The following is a 27681-nucleotide window of genomic DNA, read 5'->3' as shown; positions in this document are numbered from 1 at the left end:
TGTTGACAGTGGAGAAAAAGCCTATTCTTATTTTGAATGGTCTTTTATTCACCTGACTGTAATAAATATGTGGGGAGTAGCACGCACAAAACAGTTACAGAGTTAAATGGCTGTGATAGGAGAAAACTGGGGATGGATGAACAACATTGTAGCTACTCCACAATTAGTAACCTAAATGACAGAGTGAAAAGAAGTAAGCCTGTACCAAATACAAATATTCCAAAACATGCATCTTGTTTGCAACAGGGCACTAAAGTAATACTGCAAAAAAATGTAGCTAAGCAATTCACTTTTTGTCCTGAATACAAAGTGTTATGTTTGGGACAAATCCAATAGATCACATTACTGAGTACAACTCTCCATATTTTCAAGCATAGTGGTGGCTGCAACATGTTATGGGTATGCTTGTAATCGTTAAGGACTGGAGGGTTTTTCATTCTAAAAAAGAAACGGAATGGAGCTAAGCACAGTGAAAATCCTAGAGGAAACCTGGTTCAGTCTGGTTTCGACCAGACACTGGGAGATGAATTCACCTTTCAGCAGGACAATAACCTAAAACATAAGGTAAAATCTACACTGGAGTTGCTTACCAAGAAGAAAGTGAATGTTCCTGCGTTGCCAAGTTACAGTTTTTACTTAAATCTACATGAAAATCTATGGCAAGACCTGAAAATTGTTACCTAGCAATGATCAACAACCAATGACCGAGCTTGAAGAATTTTGAAAATTATAATGGGGAAATGTTGCACAATTCCATGTCCATGTGTACTGTATGTCACCTTTCCCTCTTTCCTTGTCGGTGTCATAAATCATCGACCAGGAGATCAACCCCTATGTGGACCAACGGGTAGCATTGCCCACCAAGTCTTCAAACTCCTTGGAAAAGCCGGGTTTTCGGGTGTCAACAAACCAGTTGGTACAAACTACACACTTCCCTTTTTTCTCCAAATTATTTCATCTTCTCCTGTAATTACTCATTAAACTTTTTCTGAGTTATGAGATATTTCTTTGCCTGATTCTGATTAATTTATGGAAAATTATGCTTAACCTATTTCACCGTCTCATTCCTTAAAAATGTTGTCAGTTAAATGCACTTCCCTTTGAAGAGAAGAGGATGAGTCATTTCAGACTACGTAGATGGTTTAATTAGTTTAGTGTTTTCATGAACAATCACCTGAATCGGATTGAGACAAGGAGCAACGGAAGTCTATTGTGCTTCTGTATGGTGAAGCATCATTCCCTGTGAAAGGGTCTAGATAGATAGAGCAGTAGCAAGCGATAATGGGTTCCTCATAGACCCCTGAGTGCCCGATGTGTCAAACTATGCACTGCTCTTCATCAGAAGTCAACAAAAGAAGCTCTCAAGGTCTAGCGTGAGAAAATTAAGTTTAGTCATTATTTCATTGCATACCAGACTGAAGATGAAATAGGCCAAAGATTACTCTTCATTTTCATAAGAAAAGTTAAAGGTGCACTATGCAGAGATCGCTCTGCTATTTCCCGCAATTTAAAAAAATTGTAATAGTTCGCCTAATTTCAGTTTATGTGACAAAACAAGCATAGAGTCATTGTATCATCTAATCCGCTGTGAAATATATTTTCCATAACCCAAAATATTTTCAGCTGTTTGAAGCAGGTGCACAAAATCAAAGTAAAAGACACCAAAGGAAAAATAGAAATAACGCACATAGAACAGATCTACCACTTCTTTCCATGAGAGTGACAGATCTACATCTCCCATTTCTATGTGAATTTGGTCAGGTCACCCAAAAATGTACACATTACAGCTTTAAGGAGTGCTTAGCATGTAATTCTGGCTTTGGCCCACTCCAATGAATATGTGGAAGTGAGAAACTGCCATATTGTGGTATATATATAGTGTATATATTTTCCAACTGTGAATGTGTGTAGTCACATCCCACAACAGCTGTCAGTCGCATCTCCATTCCAGATGCTGTCCTCTACCGCCTGCAGTGTCACTGAGAAAAAAAGATGAGACTGTTGGGACAACTGTGATTCAAATTTGTATGCATACTGAACGCAAATATAAACGCAATAAGCAACCATTTCAAAGATTTTAGTTTCAAAGATACTGAGTTACAGTTCACATAAGGAAATCAGTCAATTAAAATACATTCATTAGGCCCTAATCTATGGATATTAAATGACTGGGCAGGGATGCGGCTATGGGTGCCACGCCCAGCCAATCAGAATGAGTTTTTCCCCACAAATTGGCTTTATTACAGACAGAAATGTCTCCTCAGCACCCAACCACCCAATCTCTCAGACGATCCCGCAGGTGAAGAAGCCGGATGTGGAGGTCCTGGACTGACGTGGTTACACGTGGTCTGCGGTTGTGAGGACGGTTGGACGTACTGCCAAATTCTCTAAAACGACATTGGAGGCAGCTTATGGTAGAGAAATTAACATTCAATTCTCTGGCAACAGCTCTGGTGGACATTCCTGCAGTCAACATGCCAATTGCACGCTCCCTCAAAACTTGAAACATCTGTGGCATTGTGTTGTGTGACAAAACTGCGCATTTTAGAGTGGCCTTTTGTTGTTCCCAGCACAAGGAGCAACTGTTTAATGATCATGCTGATTAATCAGCTTCTTGATATGCCACACCTGTCAGGGGGGTGGATTATCTTGACAAAGGAAAAATGCTAACTAACAGGGATGTAAACAAATTTGTGCATAACATTTGAGAGAAATAAGCTTTTTGTGCAAATGGAACTTTTCTGGGATTTTGCGTTTATAATTTTGTTCAGTGTCTATAATATGTATAAGAAGTTTGAGGATTTAAAGTGATGATTCATTCCAAGATGTGGTTTTGCCAAGATGTTTTCAGACCTCATAAGTGGGCGAGATTGGTTCAAGTCTCACCACAAACCAATCTCGATCCAAATACAGTATATAATACACCAAATTAATAGAAACGAGAACTCTCATCTCGACATTAGTCGCACTAGATGTCAAAACATCTAACAAACGTTGATTTTGAAGTCAACTACTTCTTTAACAAAGAGAGTAATGCAGTGGGTGTCATAGGTCGTGGGCCCTGTGGTGAAATTGGCTCATAAATCTAGCTAGGTCAGAGGAGAGTATTGACTGCAAAGCCCTTCAGCATTAACAGCTGGATTAGAAAGAATGGGGACTAGGAAGGCTGTCCGAGACACACTATATTACCAGATGGTATATTAGATATCCCCTTTGTGGTTTAGCCTACACTGTAAGAGACACTGATGAGATGAGACACATATTGCTAATAGCCCAAATGTGGCACTAATAGGGATAAGCGATACCACTGTTAGGCCTATTTGTGCTATTATTGTAGCTATACAGTACCAGTCAAAAGTTTGGACACACCTCCTCATTCAAGGCTTTCTCTTTATTTAGACTATTTTCTACATTGTAGAATAATAGTGAAGACATCAAAACTATGAAATAACACATATGGAATCATGTAGTAACCAAAAAAGTGTTTTAACAAATCAAAATCTATTTTAGATTTTAGATTATTTAAAAGGTAAGAATGTCAAAACACTGTAGCCTATGTGTTTTGTCAGTTTTATCTCTGTAGTTTTCCTCAGAATACTAAATTGTAAAATGTTGGTCTCCCGAAATGTGCCTCCAGACATTTGTCTGTTATGTATCGCCTGATCTACTCTAATGTAATCATTTCCAAATAGTTAGTAGTACCTTCTGTGTTACCCTGAATGCCTGTACAATAGAGATCAGGTCTGTCCCCAATATAAAGATTCTCTATGCTAAAACATGTATTAAAGCGCTAAGCTCTCAAAGTGTGCTTTTATGAGTCTGGTTAGATTGATTGGAATGGAAGAGGACTAGGAGGCTTAGCACTGACTAGGAGGCTTAGCACTGACTAGGAGGCTTAGCACTGACTAGGAGGCTTAGCCCTGACTAGGAGGCTTTTAGCTCTGCACTGCTGGGATGGAGAAATACCAGGTAGCCTGGGAATGGTTTTCACAGAAGAGATAGCCACTGAGGGATTTAAAATGTCAAATACAGATGACACATCCTTATCTTCAGATGACGGCTGAGATTAGCAGAGAACGATGAGGGACGTAGACTGCAGGAGTAATTTGGAATGCAAACATGACTGTGGTGAGAATGTGGAGTGTTACTACTCTGGGAGTCACCCAATGGAATGAGAGTTCTAGGGCTCAAAGGCAATACCAAGCTGGCAAGCTCCGACCTTAGAGTAGCTCCAACTATTTCAAAGCTTTTAATTTCTTGGAACATATCTTGGAGCTGTAATAGAGTACAAAACAAAACCTTGGCAGATAGTATCAACGTATGAAACAATCACATTTCGGCTACTAATCTATCCAGCGGGCACGGCCCACTCTAGTTTTTACAAATTATATCCAAGTTTGGAAGCACAAAGCCAACCTTCACATTTCATAAGATACATTTTCTTCCATAAGGACATAAGGAAAGGCGGGATAACAGTGAAACACTAGAACCAGAACAGGAAGTGTTGCACAGGCAACGGGGAGCATAGCATGGATGACCTCTCCCTCCCTCCCTCCCTCCCTTCCTGTGTGTGTGTGTGTGTGTGTGCGTGTGTGTGTGTGTGTGTGTGTGTGTGTGTGTGTGTGTGTGTGTGTGTGTGTGTGTGTGTGTGTGTGTGTGTGTGTGTGTGTGTGTGTGTGTGTGTGTGTGTGTGTGTGTGTGTGTGTGTGTGTGTGTGTGTGCGTTCTTTCGTGATGTTATTCCACCCTCAGACAGGACAGTGGGATCCAAAATTCAGCCTCTGACATTGGCCCGCCTCTGACCAGACTGACGAGGCTTGGCAACACGGCTGGGTTTTCCACAGACCAGAATTTTTCTGATAGTTCTGTTATGATGGTCCAATGTTATGTTACCCTGACTTTAGCCTCCTCAGTGCCCTCTACTCTCTCTCTCAGACATTTAGTAATAATATAATAACATTACACATACTCTACCAGTAACTCGTTATTCTTATCCTAAATGAAGTGATTTTGAGCACACTTATTTTTTGGGATTCTAATTTACGTACTATAGCATTCTCATTGGATGTCATGGGAACACTCTGGAGTCGCTGCCAATTAAACGGTTGGATCTCTGTAACGCCACTCTAACATTATTACTGCTCATTTTGCTGAAGAGGGGCTTTATAATGCAGTTATATAGTCCTTATGTATACCTTCAAAAGTTGTTGTTTGTTGTCAGTGGGTCATTGTTGTGCTATAGTGGAATCCCTTCCTGTCACGACACACATGTAAGGGATATCTACGGCTGACATTGTTTGCTTTGCGTTGCTCCACAACCACGCCCAGCTATTTTGCTAAAACTCTGTCGAACCTTCTGCATTTCCAACTGTCAATATTATCCTCAACGGGGTTCCAGGCCTGTCACACATTTATCTCCAAACAGCTTTCCTCTGGCTGCAACATTCTGAAAGACATTTGGCAGGTGAATCTGACCGTTCTGGCTGGAGAGGAGAGGATAAAACTCTCTGGTGTCAAAATGTTCTTGTAGTTATTCATCCTCGTCATCATTAGTGTCTGTTTATGTCTTTTTTTCTCGCATCTGATGTTTTGTTGGGGGTTTGTGATGTTATGAAATCTGACAGAGGTGTCAGACTGTTGTCATTTTCCCATTGAATTTCTGTCTGGTTCCATTCGGCAGATTAGAGCTAGTTGATTCATGTAAATTGCCCAATTTGATATTGTTTTTTTCTTTTTACATTAAAGCATTTTGTTCAGATAGCTTGACAAATATATGGGCATCAGATCAGAACTGCAGAGAAATTCTCTATTGAAACATAAAATGGGTGCATTAACATAGATTAACTTTACTGAACATTTAAAAGATTGCTAGTTGGCCTTCAGCGCTCTCTGTCTTGTGTGGAAAGTGCCCACTCATTTCAAGCTGTGCTAACAGATAATGAAGAGAAAAGAAAGGGGGCGGTGTGGAGTTCCCTCTGCGAGATAACTGACAGTTAGATGGTTTAACACTGTGTTATTAAAGGTGCAATGTGCAGAAATCGCTCTGCCATTTCCTGGTTGCTAAAATTAAAATAGTTTGCCTAATTTCCGTTTATGTGACAAAACAAGCAATGTCAGAAACTGTGTATGGAGAAATCTGTTACAAATGTCTGGTTTACTTGTCAGCTCTCAAAACCATGCAGCTAAATCCTGGCAGACATGAGCTGGTAAGAATGTGTTGTGAAGTGGCGCCACAAGGGTTGGTTTAACACAAACCTGTCATTGTACCATCTTAACCGCTATTAAATATATTTTCAATAACTAAAAATATTGTTTTTTCGGCAGTTTGAAGCTGGTTTACAAAACCGAAGGTAAAAGACAAAAAATGTTAACTTAAGAACGGGAAGCATAGAAAAAGCATACATAGAACATATCTACCACTTCTTAGACTTGCCTTCAATGACAATGACAGATCTATAACTCACATAGTGATGTGAATGTGAATTTGGTCAGAATCTTTAAAGCCCTGATGTCTTACCTGTACGGGCAATTTACATAACTGTCATGATCCACCAATGATCTTATATTTTTCAAGAAAAACAGAAATCCTTTTGAATGTATTCTATTTTCTGCGTAACTTTACAGCTACTTTCATTGAATACATTCACATTTAAATACATTCCAAGCCTTGCTTATTAGGTTGCCGGTCACCCAGGTTACTAGGATATGCTAAAGTATATTTCATTGTTTGCATAGTGCAATTAAGTTACTTTAAAGTGATTTGGACATGAAGCGCGAAAAATGCCAATTTAGCATTGGATTTATGCCGCAAATGCTAAAAAGTTAGCATTTGAAGACAGTGGCTCGGTGAACTAAAAACATGGCTTGCTGTCTTACGATGTCCATAGACTACTTACTGGGTAAAGTAAACAAATATGTATTTTGTAATGTGTGTGAACGATCCCTTTAAGAGGGAGTTTGTATGTTGTGTCCTGGGTGAACTATTCCTATAAGAGGGTGCTTGTGTTTATGTGTGCTGTGCAGAGTATGGAGGCCTAGGCCTGGACTTCAGCTACAGTATTGCCGTGTCAGAGGAGCTGGGTAACATCCACTGTGGAGGCATCCCCATGGCCATCGGAGTCCAGACTGATATGGCCACACCTGCCCTGGCTAGGTAAGGTATATACTGCACCCATCTGGCACATAGGCATGCTATTTTCTTTATGAGCCAATGAAGAATGTTTATTTTAATCTCTATGGTAATTAGCCTCTGTTTATTACACACACATAAACATTTATAAAGTCAAGCTTTTTTGAAGACACTATTACAGACCACCTACTCATCTGAGTTTCAACATGCAACAATAACAATTCAAAACTAGGGCTCAGTGACTTCTAGAAGTATTCTAATACAGAGGTTTAAATACATAAATCATGTTATTCATGATGAGTCAATCAACTATTCATTTTACATAGCAAAATAAGCTTAAAGGGATGGTGTGAGATTTTGGCAATTAAGCCCGCTTTCTACTAAGATAAACTAATGAATTTCATTTGTATGTCTCCGCGTGCAGTTTGAAGAAGTTGAAGGTAGTTTGTGAGCTACTGCGTTAGAGCAGTGACTGGAAGTCTACCGGAACAGTTACTTGAACAGCTCTTCAACACCACTGTCTCTGTGTGTTGTGGTACTGTAGGTTTGGCTCTGAAGAGCTGAAGAAGGAGTTTCAGCTGTCCTCCATAATGGGAGACAAAGTGGCCTGTCTGGGAGTGAGTGAAGTGGGAGCCGGTTCCGATGTTGCTAGTAAGTTGCCTTAATTTAGTATCCCACTAGTAATTTATTATGGCCTGACTTCCGCTTCCCCTAAAGTGAATTCTCAGTAAGAACTCAACCACTCAGGTCGAAAAAGTTGGTGGATCACAGTTGTTTGGAAAAGGTTATTCTACAGAACTTGGCGTCACACAGTGTGATGGATCCAAGATGGTCCGTTTCTAATATTCTCTGTTTTTAGGATCATCCAGGATCAGGATAAAACTGGAACTGACCAACTGGAATTAGAATGACATCTATTAAGAGTACAGTCCAAAAGCAGTGTCTCTCTCTCTCTCTCTCTCTCTCTTTCCTCCGGCCATCAAGACGAATGCGGTATGTAAAGGGGTGAGTATGTGGTGAATGGTGATAAGATGTGGCCAGCACCAGTGGCGGTCCGTCTCACAAGAACAAGTCTCTCATCTGTCTGCCTATGAACTCTCCTGGTGAGACACACTGATATATACTTTGGGGGCTTTCACACCAAATTGTTTGGAGCGTTTTTCCCCCTTAGTTTTGTTCATTTGGACTGGTGTGAACACTCTATCCGCACTCGGCAGCACACGAAACAATGCAGCGTGGTTCGCTCAAAAACGCTGCAGTCTGATTCCATCCATACCCTGGTGCGGTTCTCTGCAGGTGAGAATGCCGTCTGGACCAAACACAGGAAAAGAACCAGAGGCGTGCAGTATTATTGGTTGTTTGACTGCGAGCAATTTGATTAAATGTACACAGTAGCATAACTTGATATCACTGAAACATTATGCGTGTAGCAATGCGTTTATGTGCGCATCCCATGCAGATTAGGAGAGACGGTCGCTTTGAGACACAACATCGGGAGTCTGTGTATTGATGGTCAGGGAGTCCAACCAATATAGGCTACTGAATATAGCCCCCGCATGTTGATGGATGACCAAAGCGAAAGTAATATGATGTTTGGGACATGCAAGTTATGCTTCTTGATAATCATACATGGATTTAACGTGAGCATTTTCTCCAATAAACAAATTACTTGTATAAACACTTGTATTGCATTTTAGTTTGTTTGACATTTGGCAATGTGAAACCAACCGGACCAAATTTTTAAAAAATGATTTGAACTATAGCTCAGTACTATGTGTGAAAACACCCTTTGTCTAAGCAAACTCTCCAATAGTCAATAGCTTCATCTCCCGTTCTTGGGCCTAATTCAGAAATAAAGTAGTCAGGTAGTCATTCAAAAATCATGTTATAAACAGTATTATTGCACACAGAATGAGTCCATGCAACTCAAGACTCAAGACATTTCAGCTTTTCATTTTTTATTCATTTGTAAAAATGTAGAAAAACATAATGCCCACTTTGACATTATCGGGTATTGTGTGTAGGCCAGTGACAAAAAAACTCCACAATTGAATCCATTTTAAATTCAAGGTATAACACAAGAAAATGTGGTAAAAGTCAAGAGGTGTGAATATTTTCTGAAGACACTGTAGATATTGACATTTTTGTAATACAGTACCTCTGATTACTCCAATTTTCAGTGCTCTTGGCACTGTGACCTAAAACCAAAGGATAACATTGTCATTTCACTCTGTTGTGTCATTCTATTAGGGAGCTAGCTCATAGTCTCTGGTGTCCCACCCAAGACCCACATGATGATGCTCTGTCTCTCTCTCCGTTGTTTCCCTCGCAGGGGTTCACATCGCCCGCACAATCGACAGGACGGGGATGTCTTCCGACACAGCCGAGGTCTTCTTCGATGACGTGCGCGTGCCCTGCAAGAACCTCATTGGTTAGGAGGGGATGGGCTTTAACTATCAGACAGTTAGCTTCTTTACTGGCTAATCGTTAGTATTCAGCTAACCACGGTTTGTGGTCATCAGCTATCCTTTAGCTCGAAAATCTATCGCCAGTTTTGTACGGCGCGACTCGTACCGGAACATACCGGACCTATTTTTCTCTTCATGTCCCCCGATTTCATCCGCAAGCTCTGGACATTTATACCTGGATCTCGCAGCTAGCTGGCTGCTATCCGTATGACTATCGGCTTACGTCGATCCCGGAGCAAACATCAATTATTCTGGAGCTAGCCAGCTGAAGAGTTCCATCAGCCACTCCTGGGCTACAATCACCTATCCGGACCCGTTTTACTGCCAATGTGGAGCCCCACAGGGCCTTCACAACTGGACTACTGACGTTATCTGCCCGAGGGAGTTATCCAGCTGGCTCCTCTGTCGCGACGTTACCTGAACTCCCATCTGCGGTCCGCTAATTGGCTGCTATCTGAATAGATCTATCCGACATTTTTTTTTTCTTTTTCTTGGGCCTCTATAACTATATCTATTTTTTTGCGAATTGGATTGATCCCCTCTACCACACGGAACCCCACTAATCCTACCGACGGAAACGCACGAGGTGGCTAAAAACAGACCTCCATCCTATGCTAGCTTGCTACCGATGGCCCGACTAGCTGTCTGAATCGCTGTGACCCCAACCAACCTCACTACTCACTGGACCCTTTTGATCACTCGACTAAGCATGCCTCTCCTTAATGTCAATATGCCTTGTCCATTGCTGTTCTGGTTAGTGTTAATTGGCTTATTTCACTGTAGAGCCTCTAATCCTGCTCACTATACCTTATCCAACCTATTAGTTCCACCACCCACACATGCGATGACATCTCCTCATTTCAATGATGTTTCTCGAGACAATATCTCTCTCATCATCACTCAATTCCTAGGTTTACCTCCACTGTATTGTTTGTCTGTACATTATACCTTGAAGCTATTTTATCGCCCCCAGAAATCTCCTTTTACTCTCTGTTCCAGACGTTCTAAACAACCAATTCTCATTGCTTTTAGCCGTACCCTTATCCTACTCCTCCTCTTTTCCTCTGGTGATGTAGAGGTGAATCCAGGCCCTGCAGTGCCTAGCTCCACTCCTATTCCCCAGGCGGCTCTTTTGATGACTTCTGTAACCGTAACCGCCTTGGTTTCATGCATGTTAACATTAGAAGCCTCCTCCCTAAGTTTGTTTTATTCACTGCTTTAGCACACTCTGCCAACCTGGATGTTCTAGCTGTGTCTGAATCCTGGCTTAGAAAGACCACCAAACATTCTGACATTTTCATCCCTAACTACAACATTTTCAGACAAGATAGAACTGCCAAAGGGGGTGGTGTTGCAATCTGCTGCAAAGATAGCCTGCAGAGTTCTGTCCTACTATCCAGGTCTGTACCCAAACAATTTGAACTTCTACTTTTAAAAATCCACCTCTCTAAAAAGTCTCTCACCATTGCCGCCTACTATAGACCACCCTCCTCCCCCAGCTGTGCTCTGGACACCATATGTGAACTGATTGCCCCCCATCTATCTTCAGAGCTTGTGCTGCTAGGTGACCTAAACTGGAACATGCTTAACACCCCAGCCATCCTACAATCTAAGCTTGATGCCCTCAATCTCACACAAATTATCAATGAACCTACCAGGTACAACCCCAAAGCCGTAAACACAGGCACCCTCATAGATATCATCCTAACCAACTTGCCCTCTAAATACACCTCTGCTGTCTTCAACCAAGATCTCAGCGACCACTGCCTCATTGCCTGCATCCGTAATGGGTCAGCGGTCAAACGACCTCCACTCATCACTGTAAAACGCTCCCTGAAACACTTCAGTGAGCAGGCCTTTCTAATCAACCTGGCCGGGGTATCCTGGAAGGATATTGATCTCATCCCGTCAGTAGAGGATGCCTGGTCATTATTTTTTTTAAATGCCTTCCTAACTATCTTAAATAAGCATGCCCCATTCAAGAAATTTAGAACCAGGAACCAATATAGCCCTTGGTTCTCCCCAGACCTGACTGCCTTTAACCAACACAAAAACATCCTATGGCGTTCTGCATTAGCATCGAACAGCCCCCGTGATATGCAGCTTTTCATGGAAGCTAGAAACCATTATACACAGGCAGTTAGAAAAGCCAAGGCTAGCTTGTTCAAGCAGAAATTTGCTTCCTGCAACACTAACTCAAAAAAGTTCTGGGACACTGTAAAGTCCATGGAGAATAAGAACACCTCCTCCCAGCTGCCCACTGCACCGAAGATAGGAAACACTGTCACCACTGATAAATCCACTATAATTGAACATTTCAATAAGCATTTTTCTACGGCTGGCCATGTTTCCACCTGGCTACCCCTACCCCGGTCAACAGCACTGCACCCCCCCACAGCAACTCGCCAAAGCCTTCCCCATTTATCCTTCTCCCAAATCCAGTCAGCTGATGTTCTGAAAGAGCTGCCAAATCTGGACCCCTATAAATCAGCCGGGCTGGACAATCTGGACCCTTTCTTTCTAAAATGATCTGCCAAAATTGTTGCCAGCCTGTTCAACCACTCTTTCGTGTCGTCTGAGATTCCCAAAGATTGGAAAGCAGCTGCGGTCATCCTCCTCTTCAAAGGGGGGGACACTCTTGACCCAAACTGCTAAAGACCTACATCTATTCTACCCTGCCTTTCTAAGGTCTTCGAAAGCCAAGTCTACAAACAGATTACCAACCATTTCGAATCTCACCATACCCTCTCTGCTGTGCAATCTGGTTTCAGAGCTGGTCATGGGTGCACCTCAGCCACGCTCAAGGTCCTAAACGATATCTTAACCGCCATCGATAAGAAACATTACTGTGCAGCCGTATTCATTGATCTGGCCAAGGCTTTCGACTCTGTCAATCACCATATCCTCATCAGCAGACTCGACAGCCTTGGTTTCTCAAATGATTGCCTCGCCTGGTTCACCAGCTACTTCTCTGATAGAGTTCAGTGTGTCAAATCGGAGGGTCTGTTGTCCGGACCTCTGGCAGTCTATGGGGGTGCCACAGGGTTAAATTCTTGGACCGACTCTTCTCTGTATACATCAATGAGGTCGCTCTTGCTGCTAGTGAGTCTCTGATTCACCTTTATGCAGACAACACCATTCTGTACACTTCTGGCGCTTCTTTGGACACTGTCTTAACAACCCTCCAGGCAAGCTTCAATGCCATACAACTCTCCTTCCGTGGCCTCCAATTGCTCTTAAATACAAGTAAAACTAAATGCATGCTCTTCAACCGATCGCTGCCTGCACCTGCCCGCCTGTCCAACATCACTACTCTGGACGGCTCTGACTTAGAATACGTGGACAACTACAAATACCTAGGTGTCTGGTTAGACTGTAAACTCTCCTTCCAGACCCACATCAAACATCTCCAATCCAAAGTTAAATCTAGAATTGGCTTCCTATTTCGCAACAAAGCATCCTTCACTCATGCTGCCAAACATACCCTTGTAAAACTGACCATCCTACCAATCCTCGACTTCGGCGATGTCATTTACAAAAATAGCCTCCAATACCCTACTCAACAAATTGGATGCAGTCTATCACAGTGCAATCCGTTTTGTCACCAAAGCCCCATATACTACCCACCATTGCGACCTGTACGCTCTCGTTGGCTGGCCCTCGCTTCATACTCGTCGCCAAACCCACTGGCTCCATGTCATCTACAAGACCCTGCTAGGTAAAGTCCCCCCTTATCTAAGCTCGCTGGTCACCATAGCATCTCCCACCTGTAGCACGCGCTCCAGCAGGTACATCTCTCAGGTCACCCCCAAAACCAATTCTTTCTTTGGCCGCTTCTCCTTCCTATTCTCTGCAGCCAATGACTGGAACGAACTACAAACATCTCTGAAACTGGAAACACTTATCTCCCTCACTAGCTTTAAGCACCAGCTGTCAGAGCAGCTCACAGATTACTGCACCTGTACATAGCCCACCTTTAATTTAGCCCAAACAACTACCTCTTTCCCAACTGTATTTAATTTATTTATTTATTTTGCTCCTTTGGACACCATTGTTTTTATTTCACCTTCGCACTTTCTTCCACTGCAAATCTACCATTCCAGTGTTTTACTTGCTATATTGTATTTACTTCGCCACCATGGCCTTTTTTTGCCTTTACCTCCCTTATCTCACCTCATTTGCTCACATCGTATATAGACTTGTTAATACTGTATTATTGACTATGTTTGTTTTGCTCCATCTGTAACTCTGTGTTGTTGTATGTGTCGAACTGCTTTGCTTTATCTTGGCCAGGTCGCAATTGTAAATGAGAACTTGTTCTCAACTTGCCTACCTGGTTAAATAAAGGTGAAATAAATAAAAAATACATAAAAGATGCTGCAGTTCCAGGAAGAGAGACATTGGGCGGTGGGCAATAGTAAACAAACCTCTCCAATTCAGTCCTGTTTCTTTCCTCCCTCCCCCACTCTGCCTCTCTCTCTCCTTCCTATCAATACTCTACTCTGTCTTTCCGTCTGTGGGGGTTTTCCGGTATTCCTTAAAGTGTTTCTAGTTCAAGGAGAGACGTTGTCAATTTGAAACTTAATCCAAACGTCATTTTTCATAATGGGTTCAAAGGGTTTCCGCATGTCAGCCAGTGTGACGAAAGAAGGAAGTTCATAGCCAAGCTAAACCAGTTCAGAAACATCAGAGTCAATACAGTTACACAACATTGGTTTTTTTTCACTGCAGAGTTGACTTTCAGTTCATTCCAAGGACATTCTGGACATTCAGATTGGTAATTTTGCTCAGGAAATGAAATCTAATTCATTTAGGCATCTAATCAGAAAATAGTTCCCATTGTCGCACTTCATGGACAAAATACATGTGGTGTCTATGTTTTTTAAGAATGTAGCCAAGGTAATAACTGTAATTGAATGACCCCAGTGTTAATTTGTCGATTTGCGTTTTTCTGTTTTCTTTTTATTACGCGAGACGTCAGGATACTGTCTGTTAGAGGAGGCGCTGATGAGGGGCGGCAGGTACTGTAGCCTAGTGGTTAGAGCTTTGGGCAAGTAACCAAATTACTATTATTATTTAGACTGGGCTTGATAACAGTCTGAGTAGCTTCTTATCCATTTATTCATTGACTGTTACACTAAACACAAACCCACACACACACACACACACACACACACACACACACACACACACACACACACACACACACACACACACACACACACACACACACACACACACACACACACACACACACACACACACAAACATACAGATATATAGACAGACAGTTATATGCTCATTGATTTGTATCATCCACCCACTTCCAAGTTAAAACCAGTTTCACACAAAGAGGGGAAAAAATAGGACATGAACTTCCTCACACAGCAACTTAATCACAGCCTCTGCATACTCCACCCTCTGTAATACAATTGACAAACAACTATATATATATATATATAGACCCATTTCCCGGCCACATCATGAAAAGTAGAGCGCGCAGTTTGGAATCAGAAAGCTCTTTGTTTACCTAGAAGTGGATACGATCACATGCTATTTCAAATGCAGCTCATGCAAGTTAACAAACATGTAATCAAACAGGTAATCATCGCAGATGTCATCAGAGCAGTTGTTCTCAAATCTGTTCTCTAGGACCTCCAGACAATTTTGTTTTAGCCCTGATTAATCTAATCAAGGTTTTGCTGATTAGTTGTCAAGTTGAATCAGGTGTGCTAGCTCTGGAATAGATCAAATCCATAGAATGGCTGGGGGTCCGCAAGGAGAGGTTTGAGAACCACTGCATCAGAGGTTGATTACCTAGCAAGCCAGCAAGTACTGCTGAGCAAATCACGTTTTTTGATGTCAATATTTTTTTTAAACATTAAATGCACTATGCATTTTGTGGGTTGAATGCTGTAACAACACAGAATAAAACAATTAATAAAAGTCCCATGATGGTAGTGACTGCCCATTACTGCTTATCACTTATTAACCACAGTTTATTCACAACTTTAATTTAATAAAATATTTCAGTTGTTGCGTATGTTACATTTGTTTTATTTGATGACTTTATTATTTAATTTCAAGTTATCATCTCTATAGAGCTGCTATCTGACAAAATCAGGTTAATTAGTTCTTTAAAAACTATAAATAGGTCAAATATCACTAGATTCTGATGTTCCCAGATTCTCTATGTTAACCAAGGGGTTTTCAAATTTCATATCAGTAGGGTAGAGAGAGGAAAAAGGGCGGAAGAGATATTTATTATTGTCATAAACCAACCCCCAGGCCAACGTCATGACAATGCCAATTACATGCACCCTCAAAACTTGAGCCGTCTTTGGCATTGTGTTGTGTGACAAAACTGCACATTTTAGCGTGGCCTTTTATTTTCCCCAGCACAAGTTGCACCTGTGTAATGATCATGCTGTTTAATCAGATTATTGATATGCCACGTCTGTCAGGTGGATGGATTATTTTGGCAAAGTAGAAATGCTCACTAACAGGGATGTAAGCAAATTTGTGCACAAAATTTTAGAGAAATAAGCTTTTTGTTCAGTGTAGATAGAAACTGTCTCTGAGCCTGTTGGTATCAGACCTCATGCTCTGATACCATCTTCCCGACAGTAAGAGAGAGAGCAGCTAGTGGCTGGGGTGTGTGTTTTGTCCTTAATGATGCTGTGGGCCTTCTTCAGGCATTGTTTCGAGAAAATTTCCTGAATAGGTGGGAGCATGGTCCCAGTGATGTACTGGGCCTTCTTAACCACCTGCTGGAGGGCCTTGCAGTCGTAGACGGACCAATTCCCATACCAGGCCGTGATGCAACCGTAATCCCCTCAAACGTGACATTTGCTTGTAAACAAAAAAATGTCTCTATATTACTGTTAATTTCCCCTTCAGTTGTAACCATGAGGGACAACATCATCCAGGACACCATTCAGTACACTAGACAGAGGAAGATCTTCAAGATGTCTGTTCTCTACCACCAGTCAGTCCACTTCAGACTGGCTGAGCTGGAGACAGAGATCGAGCTGCTGCACTCCCTCCTCTATCGCTCCACAGGTGGGTCTATTCAAGATAAGGTAATGATTGCGTCCCAAATGGCACCTCATTCCCTATGTAGTGCACTACTTTTGACCAGGACCCAAAAGGCTATGGTCAAATGTAGTGCACTACACAGGGAAATTGTGAAATGTAGTGCACTACATAGGGAATAGGGTACTATTTGGGACAATGACTGATTTCCATGGGGAAATTTTGTTTGCGGCTGGGCCTTTTAATGCATGCACACAGATTGTCACAAATACAATTTGATTCCATTTTTTTGTCAATATAGTTACGCAACAGTGATGTTGACTTTCGATACTACAGTAGTTAATTCCATGAACATTCTGGGTCAGATTGGTAATTTTGCTCAGGAAATTAAACTTTAATAATTGAAGCATCTAATCAGAAAAGAGTCCCCATTGTCGTACTTCATGGACGAAAATAGTACGTGGTTTACATGTTTTTTAAGAATAGGTTATAACTGTCATTGAATGACCCCAGTGGTAATTTGTTTTTTTATTTTCTTTTTTATTCGCAGAGGCGCCAGGTTATTGTCCATTGGAGGAGGTGCTGATGAGGTAATGATGTCAATCATCTGCAAGTACATGGACACCCTACCCCAGGCCCCAGACAAGAATTGATGTCACAGTGCTGCTTTCCCTTGAGCTACACGTCAATCCAGAACATTAGGTGGATTGGATTATGCTGAGCCGCTGGACACAAGTCTATGGCCGGTGACATAAATGGGCAAAAGCGGTGAGGGAGGAGCACTCTTCTCAATTGAACAGTAATCTCCCCCAGTCATTTTGTCAACAAGGCTGCATGGTATGTTGTCCAGAAACATCTCTTTCCATTAAATGTATGTTAGAATTTTCAAACAAGGCAGATAGTGTTTTTATCAACAGCAATCACTTTTGCATGTGAAAACACAGAATCCTACTCATTACTCCACGTGGTAATTACGTGACTTCTGATTTGAGCCGACTTCGCCGTGGGCTTTGAACCGGGCACCTGGCTCCTGCTGGGATGCAGCCCAGTTCCAAAACGAATGCAATCAACTTTCACCCGGTGCAAATCACGCCTACCCAGGGCAGATGAATCTAATCACCTCATAGTTCCTTTTCTTTCACTTATCTATAATGACTGGATAGGTGGTAGCGGTACCTCAACTTAGTTTCCGCCATTTTGCTTACATCTATCCAGTCCTATCAAGTCTGTGAAGGGGAGTGAACAAGGTCAGAAGGAACAGAAACATTTTCTGGAATTTAATGCAGCCTTAGAAATCAAAGAACTGAAGGGCAATTTATAAACTCTTAAATTAATCAATTTAACCCCTCATCATGGCTATTGGGCAGTTTTCCATTTACCATATGATAATGCATCTACTAGACTACAGGGCAAGCCAGAAACATTTTTTCCAGATATCTCCTCCATAGTTCCAACCTGGGGAAACATGCATAAGATTTCCATCCATAAGATTCTTCAGTATAACTTCGGTTCCATTCATTGCCTTAAAGCAATTGAAAACAGCCCATCCTACAATGTGAATTTATAATTATTGTGTGTCTTTTCAATGTGAAGTGGAAAGGATTTGTAATCAATGTCAAAAATAAGGGGGAAATGGATCTTACTCGCTGAGTCAAATTCAAAACATACATCTTGTTTATTTACATATAAAACACATTTACATTAAAGTTGTTCAGTTCACGTGGTGGAGATGAACGGTCGCTGTAGACTGGATAGGAAATGTTTTGAAGTGAGAGTGTAGCCTTATAATTTATTCCTCAAAACAAATAAACACGGTGTGTGTTTATAGTGAAACTCTACAGTTGAACACTATTGATCAAATGTCAGTGTCACACTGGATCAAGCAATATCTTCAAGATCATGACATCTATCACACTTGCATACAAATAGCATTGTGAATCATGCACTGGAGAGTTCCTCAGTGACTAGAGAGCTTAGTCGCATTTGTATATACAGTGCATTCGGAAAGTATTCAGAACCCTTGACTTATCCCACATTGTTATGTTACAGCCTTAATCTAAAATGGATTAAATTATTCCCCCCCCCCTCATCAATCTATACACAATACCCATAATGACAAAGTGAAAATAGATTTGACATTTTTGCTATATACCTTAATTCAGACCTTCTGCTGAGGCTCAAAATTGAGCTCAGGTGCATCCTGTTTCCATTGATCGAGATATTTCCACAACTTGATTAGAGTCCACCTGTGGTAAATTCAATTGATTGGACATGATTCTGGAAAGGCACACACTTGTCTATATAAGGTCCCACAGTTGACAGTGCATGTCAGAGCAAAAAGCAAGCCGTGAGGTTGAAGGAATTATCCTTACAGCTCCGAGAATGTTTCAAGGCACAGATCCTGGGAAGGGTACCAAAAAAATGCCTGCAGCATTGAATGTCCAAGAACACAATGGCCTCCATCATTCTTAAATGGAAGAAGTTCGAACCACCAAGACTCTTCTTAGAGCTGGCAGCCCGGTCAAACTGAGCAATTGGGGCCTTGGACGGGGAGGTGATGAAGAACTCGATGGTCACTGACAGAGCTCCAGAGTTTCTCTGTGGAGATGGGAGAACCTTCCAGAAGAACCACCATCTCTGCAGCACTCCACCAATCAGGCCTTTATGGTAGAGCGGCCAGACGAAAGCCACAACTCAGTAAAAGGCACAAGACAGCCCACTTGGAGTTTGAAAAGGCACCTAAAGACCATGAAACAAGATTGAACTGTTTGGTCTGAATGTCAAGCATCACATCTGGAGAAAACCCTGGCAGCAGCAGGGACTGGGAGACTAGTCAGGATTGAGGGTAAGATGAACAGAACAGAGAACTTTGATGAAAACCTGCTCAGGATCTCAGACTGGGGCGAAGGTTCACCTTCCAACAGGACAACGACCCTAAGTCTCTGAATGTCCTTGAGTGGCCTAGCCAGAGGCCAAACTTGAACCTGATCTAATATTTCTGGAGAGACCTGAAAATAGCTGTGCAGCAACACTCCCCATTCAACCTGACAGATTTGAGAGGACCTGCAGAGAAGAATGTGAGAAACTCTCCAAATACAGGTGTGCCAAGCTTGTAGAGACATACCAAGGAAGACTTGAGGCTATAATCGCTGCCAAAGGTGCTTCAACAAAGTACTGAGTAATGGGTCTGAATATTTATGTAAATGTGATCCATTTTGTTTTTATTGAATTTGCAGAAATGTCTAAACCTGTTTTTGCTTTGTCATTATGGGATAGTGTTTAGATGGATTAAATTGCTTTTCAATTTTAGAATGGTGTAATGTAACAATGTGGAAAAAGTCAAGGGGTCTGAATACACTGTATGTTACTGCTTAGCCTTACCAGATCACTGATTAACTAGATCACTCCGTTACAAATGAACCTAGAATATACCTCATCGTTAATGGACATTGTTACAATCGTGAACTTATGGTGGTGTCTATTAATTCCATCAGGGCTGTCTAAAATGAATAACAGCCATGCATTATTACCCCCTATTGTCACACTGTTGGTTACGGGCTCCTAAGTAAGCATTTGACCGTAAGGTCTACACTTGTATTCGGCGCGTGTGACAATTTGATTTTAACATTTGATTATCATCATCATCATCATCATCATCCTGGTCTTCTGACCCAGTGGTGGACTTATGGCGGAGGCAGGGAGGGAAAAGCCGGGGCCTCCTGTAATGTATCACCTCAGTTTGATAAACCAGTAGAGGAGGGTAAAGACGAAGAGGCAGAAGAGCAGCATGTAGCACAGGAGCTTGGTCTGGCTTCCCCTGGAAAGCTGCTTCACTCTCCCTATGGTGGCCCCCAGCAAACCACCTGTTGAGTCAAAGTCTGAGTCCTGTTAGCAAAAAAAAAAAAAGGAAAAAAAAAATCCAGTGACATGTTTTGCTGTCCTGATATGAATTGCTCTGTGAAATAGCCGATCTGTTGTGAAATGATGCCAACTCAGCTTATTTTTTCATTTGTGCAATCTGGCAGAAGGGGGTACAGAAAGTGAGATGTGTGTGTGAATAGGTATTGAGCTGCTGTGTACTTATGCAGAGTAGACAGACAATGACTCACTTCCTTACCATATCATCCAACATTTTGTTCTGGTACTTCACTTCGGTTCCAATATCTATTGAAAGCTGTAGGACAAACATGGAATAGGTTTATCAGAGGACTTGATAACAATATGAGATAGCCAGATCTCTAAACCCCATATTATATAATTTCCCGGAGCCCTGCCCACATTGACATGCTTACATGTTTCAATGCGCTGACTTTGGCTCTCAGACCCTCTTGTAAGTGTTCATTTTCCTCTTCATACGCGCTGTACCCGCTGGCCACATAATTTCCAGGTCCTCCTTCGCCTGTTTGACATGATGTACAAAAGCATTGATCTACGTTAGCTAAATAAACTAGAAATATCTAGCTAACGTTACCTATGAAGGCCTGTCAAGTAGCATCAGTGTGGGTAACACGCTTACGCATTAAAATGTAACTTAGCTAAGTAGGTAAGACAGTTAGCTATAATGCAACCATGATGACAATTACCAAAACAAGTTGGTCAGTAAGTGTAGTAGCTAGCTAGCCCGTTCTTTATACATATGTGAGCTAGCCAGCCTGCTAACTAGCCCGAATGAGCGTTCTCCATTGAAAACGATGGACTAAAACAGAAACTTACCCAAACCTGCGCGTCTCATTTTGATTTATTCTATCAGAGATGTCCTTTCTTTAAGGTGATAGCCAATGCCAGAGATTTTATCCGAGCAGCAGTAGCTATTTTTGTTGGTAGCTGGCAAGCTAACACTAATTCAACAAGATCGGAAACGCCACGACATCGTACGGAAGCCGATAAGGCAATTACAAACATTTCATCGCAGAGGATTCAATTATATTTTTACTTCATCACCGCACCCGAGAGCAATAATAACGATTTGAAAATAATTGCCCTCAATTAACAGTCACAGCGAGTGCAATGGATGTCATGACATAAACAAATAGATCAATTAGAGAATAAATGTAAAATCTACAATGGGGAATTTTATTTTAGGAGTCTACAAAACCCAAAAGGAATTGATCATCTGTGCAAGCATGGTGATTATAATCTGTGGATTGACTGCATTGTTTGAATGGAATGTTGGCATATTGGCAGTTAAAAAAACATTTATGGAATCAACTCTTCTAAAACTGGTTGGCTAGCTAGCTAACAAACATACATTGCAGATAAATTCTTGAAATTCATTATTTTACCCAATATTTTATCACAACACTGGCAAACCATGGCTGACCAACTCCCTGACCAACATTTCTGACCTTTATCCCATCAAGAAGCTTCATTTCCATTCTACTATTCTTCTAATTCATAAATCTTTGGGGCAGCAATATCAAAGAGGGTAGGAAACGAAGTTACATTTTTTGGCAATATGATCTGTTACTGTTCACATCGACCACACCAACAACATCATTGCATTTTGGTACATCGGAAGTACATTCCTATTAGATGGAACACTGCGTTTGCCTTGCAGCATTGCGTTCCAGAGGCAGTTGCAGTGCGTTCTGTGTGGTGTATATGTTGGATTTATCGAACGTACAGTATGCGTCAAAACTGTGCATAGACGGCTTGACAGAAATGGTAGCAGAAGGTGAATGTTGATCTTTTACTGCACACATATCCAGATGATGCTGCGCACAATTTAGCTCTAACACTAAAGGTGTGATCGAGGCATAACGCCTTGATCACACCAATAGTGTCCCTGCACAAAATAGTATCTAGGCGTGATGACGCTGCAATATGATATGCAACTGTGGTGTTAGGCGTGATGATGTAGCAATATGATATGCAACTGAAGTGTTAGTCATGATGACGCAGCTATATCATCTGTAATTGAGGTGTAAGGTTTGATGACTGATGAGGAAGAAATTGATCAGATTAGTGAGTCATGATGGTATAACCTCTCATTCACTCCTATTATCTTCTCTTCGTTAATGTGACATTTTGAGTTTCACTATCCAATTATGGGGCTCCCCCTTTCGTTAGTAAGGGATGACAAGAGTTGGAGAGAGCATGTCATGGAGGTAACCTTAAAGGGAGAGATGGCACTCATTAGGCCAGATGTACACTGAGTATACAAAACATTAGCAATACCTTCCTAATATTCAGTTCCACCCCTCACTTTTGCCTTCAGAACAGCCTCAATTCATCAGGGCATGGACTCTGCAAGGTGTTGAAAGTGCTCCACAGGGATGCTGGCCCATGTTGACTCTACAAGGTGTTGAAAGTGTTCCCCAGGAATGCTGGCCCATGTTGACTCTACAAGGTGTTGAAAGTGTTCCACAGGGATGCTGGCCCATGTTGACTCCAATGCTTCCCCACAGTTGTGTCAAGTTGGCTGGATGTCCTTTGGGTGGTGGACCATTCTTGATACACACAGGAAACAGTTGAGCTTGAAAAAACCAGCAGCGTTGCAGTTCTTGACACAATCAAACCGGTGCACCTGGCACCTACTATCATACCCTATTCAAAGGCACCCATTCACCCTCTGAATGGCACACATACGCAATCCATGTCTCAATTGTCTGAAGGCTTAGGAATCCTTCTTTAACCTGTCTCCTCCCCTTCGTCTACACTAATTGAAGGGGATTTAACAAGTGACATCAATAAAGGATCATTCTATCCAGAGTATTGAGGTAGTGAATTAGTGATGTAAAAGTTGCTTCCACTAGACTTATGCTATCTTGTGAAGAGTACAGTGGCGATTTTAGTACATAAACCTTGGTGAGAAACTCAACATTCGTTTTTTAGATGCATGCCAGCAAAGCCACAACACTAAACAATACATTAATTGCACTATAACGGTGACAAATGGTGCCCACAAACTGTTAGAGCCTATATAAAATTATCCCAACAGCAGAGCTTTCTTTTCAGCACCATGGAGTGAATCTCATGGAAACCGTCAATTATGCAACAAAAAAAAGGATTCTAGGTGTAGAGATGAAAATAATGTTTAATTAGTTGATCACTGTTGCAGATGTGGAGGTTGCCTAAGCCTATGAATGCCAATCCCTGTTGGAGATGTGGAGATTGCCTAAAGCTACGAATGCCAATCACAGTTGGAGGTGTGGAGGTTGCTTGAGCCTATGAATGCCAATCACTGTTGCAGATGTGGAGGTTGCCTAAGCCTATGAATGCCAATCCCGGTTGCAGATGTGGAGGTTGCCTAAGCCTATGAATGCCAATCACTGTTGCAGATGTGGAGGTTGCCTAAGCCTATGAATGCCAATCACTGTTGCAGATGTGGAGGTTGCCTAAGCCTATGAATGCCAATCACTGTTGCAGATGTGGAGGTTGCCTAAGCCTATGAATGCCAATCACTGTTGCAGATGTGGAGGTTGCCTAAGCCTATGAATGCCAATCCCGGTTGGAGGTGTGGAGGTTGCCTAAGCCTATGAATGCCAATCACTGTTGCAGATGTGGAGGTTGTGGATGTAGCGTATGAGAGGCGGTGAACAGGGAGATTGTGGGGGAAGTTATTATAATGAGAGACAGACAGTAGCGTTACATCCTGATGGTTCTAATTAGGGCCAGGAGCTGACAGAGGAGAGGAGAAGTGCTGGTGAAAGAGGTTTAGAGAACCTACGTGACTCAAACGACAGACCTATCAATTAAAACATAGCTATTTCACGATAAATTCAATAAATAAAACAATTCTGCATTGATGATGTTTGTCAATGGCTTGAATGAAGATATTAACTTTCATTACCTTTCAGTAAGTTATGATTGACGTGACATGATCACATCAAACTGACGACAAATTGATGACTGATACCCCCTGTTTATATGATCGGTGTTGTAATATTGAATGCTCACAGACAGGGGCCCTCTCATGGTCTTGCTGCAAGAGCTTGAAATAGAACCTGACAATAGCAGCATGGACCGACTCTATTCTACTCCTCATTAACACAGTAAGAATACACTATTACATTATACACAATTATTACTACACTATTACAGAAAGCTGTACCTCACAAGTGTATTCACTCACTCTCATTGATAGTTTGGAAGCTGCTTGCCAAGAGTTGTAGAGACTACAGACTACACTTCACATAAGGAGTTCCCAGAAAGAGGCATTTTGGGGGTGCAGTCGTTTTGAAGTGTTAAAGGTATTATATTCTTTACTTCTTCTATTGGTTTAGCAGGTGGGCTAACTAACAGAAAATCTGTTTCCTAGTATGTGGCATGCAGGATGAGCTTGAGATTTGTGATATCTCTAAACTTTAATGTTCTCATATTCATATTTTCAAACATCTCCTTCAATGAGATTCTAGACACTGTTTCATCATCCATTACCTATTCCATCTCCTAATAATCCAACATAAATCATTTCTCAGCCTTACCGTTGTCAATATCACTGGAGACCAGTTATGATACTCATTTATTCAAATACAATGGCTAATAAATACATCTTAAATCTAATTTTAAGGACTATAGCTCTTATAATGCATTTAAATTCCCATCCACATAGACCCTCTTTTCCCACACTATCCTTATAGAGTCAGAGGGACGGAAGAGCCCATTCATTTAGCTGTGCGTGCGTTCTCATTATATTTATGGATCTGGTAAGATTAGCCCCATCTGAAGCATTTTACTAAGCCCTTTTCAACTCTTGTCCTCTAAAAGCTGTCAGGACAGAGGACAATGTTAATCTCCGCAGCATCTCTTCTCTCGCTTCAGGTGAATTGATTGACTGATGGTCACACATCTTTTAGCTATAGGGATCAGAGCAAACTATTCCCTAAGGGGGAGATTATAGAAGCTTTTTAAAAAGTCTGAAATGTTTTGGGACCAACGTTGATTTGCATTTGTTTCATGTCCTTAGATGTGTCAATCGGTTCCCTAACACCAGTAGATGCTTGCCTATTTTTGCTAATGCTTGCATATATTTAGTAGGTTACATGCAAAAAAACAATAATATTCAAATCTGTTGAATATGTAAATACTTTAGCCATCTCCGTTTTTCTCTAGCTGCTCAGGATGTTACAGTTTATTATCTGATTCATCCTGATTAGGCTAATTTATTTTTGGAATGGAGAAATCTCTCATGAATGAGTCAGAGAACAGTGAGAATAGATCAAAAGAAAGTATGTCAGAGGAAGAAAAGGAAGGTTTTCTACTGAACTCTTTTTTAAAGAATTCCTCCAGCCCCTCAGTGATGTTAAAAATCCATTTGACTGCAAATGAGTCATTTTTAAAAAGTAAAATCCAGCTGGTCGGGGGAGATTTATGTCTCTGAGTGGCTAGAGAGTCTTAGCAATACTCCCTGTTCTTTACATGGGGAGATTTATGTCTCTGAGTGGCTAGAGAGTCTTAGCAATACTCCCTGTTCTTTACATGGGGAGATTTATGTCTCTGAGTGGCTAGAGAGTCTTAGCAATACTCCCTGTTCTTTACATGGGGAGATTTATGTCTCTGAGTGGCTAGAGAGTCTTAGCAATACTCCCTGTTCTTTACATGGGGAGATTTATGTCTCTGAGTGGCTAGAGAGTCTTAGCAATACTCCCTGTGCTTTACATGGGGAGATTTATGTCTCTGAGTGGCTAGAGAGTCTTAGCAATACTCCCTGTTCTTTACATGGGGAGATTTATGTCTCTGAGTGGCTAGAGAGTCTTAGCAATACTCCCTGTTCTTTACATGGGGAGATTTATGTCTCTGAGTGGCTAGAGAGTCTTAGCAATACTCCCTGTTCTTTACATGGGGAGATTTATGTCTCTGAGTGGCTAGAGAGTCTTAGCAATACTCCCTGTTCTTTACATGGGGAGATTTATGTATCTGAGTGGCTAGAGAGTCTTAGCAATACTCCCTGTTCTTTACATGGGGAGATTTATGTCTCTGAGTGGCTAGAGAGTCTTAGCAATACTCCCTGTTCTTTACATGGGGAGATGTGTGTCTCTGAGTGGCTAGAGAGTCTTAGCAATACTCCCTGTTCTTTACATGGGGAGATGTATGTCTCTGAGTGGCTAGAGAGTCTTAGCAATACTCCCTGTTCTTTACATGGGTAGATTTATGTCTCTGAGTGGCTAGAGAGTCTTAGCAATACTCCCTGTTCTTTACATGGGTAGATTTATGTCTCTGAGTGGCTAGAGAGTCTTAGCAATACTCCCTGTGCTTTACATGGGGAGATTTATGTCTCTGAGTGGCTAGAGAGTCTTAGCAATACTCCCTGTTCTTTACATGAGGAGATTCTTGTGATTTCATTTCAACATGTTTTTGTTTTGTTGTGTTAAAAAGGGATAAATGGAACAGGTTGCTCCATTCAACAGTGTTAGCTTGATGTTAGCAGATTCCTTTAGATCTACAAACTGGATGATAATTGCTGTTAGTGTCTGTCTGTTTGGGAAATCATTTGAATTGACTGAGAGACTGCCGAAAACCTCCCTACATCATCCATCTAAAAGCCTCTGTCTCTGTGGTCATGAATACCTTCAGGGAACCAAGTCAGTCCTAATTAAAGGAGTCATTACTCAAGCTGAAATAAGTTCTCTGAGTCTTGGGCTAGGTTTCAGCAGGGAAACACATATCATGATTCCTCTGTGTGACTGCTGCACTCCCCTAGAGCCTCACTCCTACACCAAGCAAACCTTCCCCATCACGAAAGGACCCAACAGAACTGTGCCTGTTTCCTCCACATAGATGTATGTGTTTTTTAGGATGTGTCAATAGAATCGTTGCTGTCAGTTAAATTAAGCCTTGACTTGTATACTCATCTGACAGACAGGACCCATGAGGCTATGCATGTATCTGTATTGATGAATTATTTGATTGCACAGGTGAGGGAATCCCATTGTGATCTCTTTTTTATGGGGGACCTGTTCAGATCTCAAATCTGGATTCAAAATGCATGCACAGCAACAACAACTGAACTACCTATATAAGCCGAGGAGCACATATGACCGATCATGAAACTCATCAGAAATATGCTTGATATTAGTTTAGCTTAATCAGAGCCAACATGGTTAAATAA

General features: G+C 41.5%; 1 protein-coding gene and 1 pseudogene across 1 annotated transcript; one reads left to right on the top strand and one right to left on the bottom strand.

Moving 5' to 3' along the window:
• Positions 1 to 808: 808 nt before the first annotated feature.
• Positions 809 to 17225, top strand: LOC118397641 (probable acyl-CoA dehydrogenase 6; annotated as a pseudogene).
• A 1062-nt stretch (positions 17226 to 18287) lies between these two features.
• Positions 18288 to 21532, bottom strand: LOC118397722 (BET1 homolog). The gene is made up of 4 exons (XM_035792621.2): positions 21345 to 21532; positions 20924 to 21030; positions 20749 to 20805; positions 18288 to 20516 (listed from the first exon to the last, which is right to left on the bottom strand). Exons 1-4 carry the CDS (start codon positions 21361 to 21363, stop codon positions 20361 to 20363), a joined length of 339 nt encoding a protein of 112 aa, XP_035648514.1. The 5' UTR covers positions 21364 to 21532; the 3' UTR covers positions 18288 to 20360.
• Between the last annotated feature and the right edge of the window lie 6149 nt (positions 21533 to 27681).

Source organism: Oncorhynchus keta, chromosome 19 (genome assembly GCF_023373465.1).
Source record: "Oncorhynchus keta strain PuntledgeMale-10-30-2019 chromosome 19, Oket_V2, whole genome shotgun sequence".
Classification (NCBI taxonomy): Eukaryota; Metazoa; Chordata; class Actinopteri; order Salmoniformes; family Salmonidae; genus Oncorhynchus; species Oncorhynchus keta.
Note: the sequence above shows the minus strand (reverse complement) of the source record. Positions and strands in the feature narration are given on the sequence as shown.

What these genes read in the sequence shown, in the direction of transcription:
- LOC118397722 (XM_035792621.2), bottom strand. An exon ending in AAGTCAGCGCATTGAAACAT is followed by an intron (nt 20,806 to 20,923) that starts GTAAGCATGTCA and finishes TTTGTCCTACAG; the next exon opens with CTTTCAATAGATATTGGAAC. An exon ending in ACAAAATGTTGGATGATATG is followed by an intron (nt 20,517 to 20,748) that starts GTAAGGAAGTGA and finishes TTTTGCTAACAG; the next exon opens with GACTCAGACTTTGACTCAAC.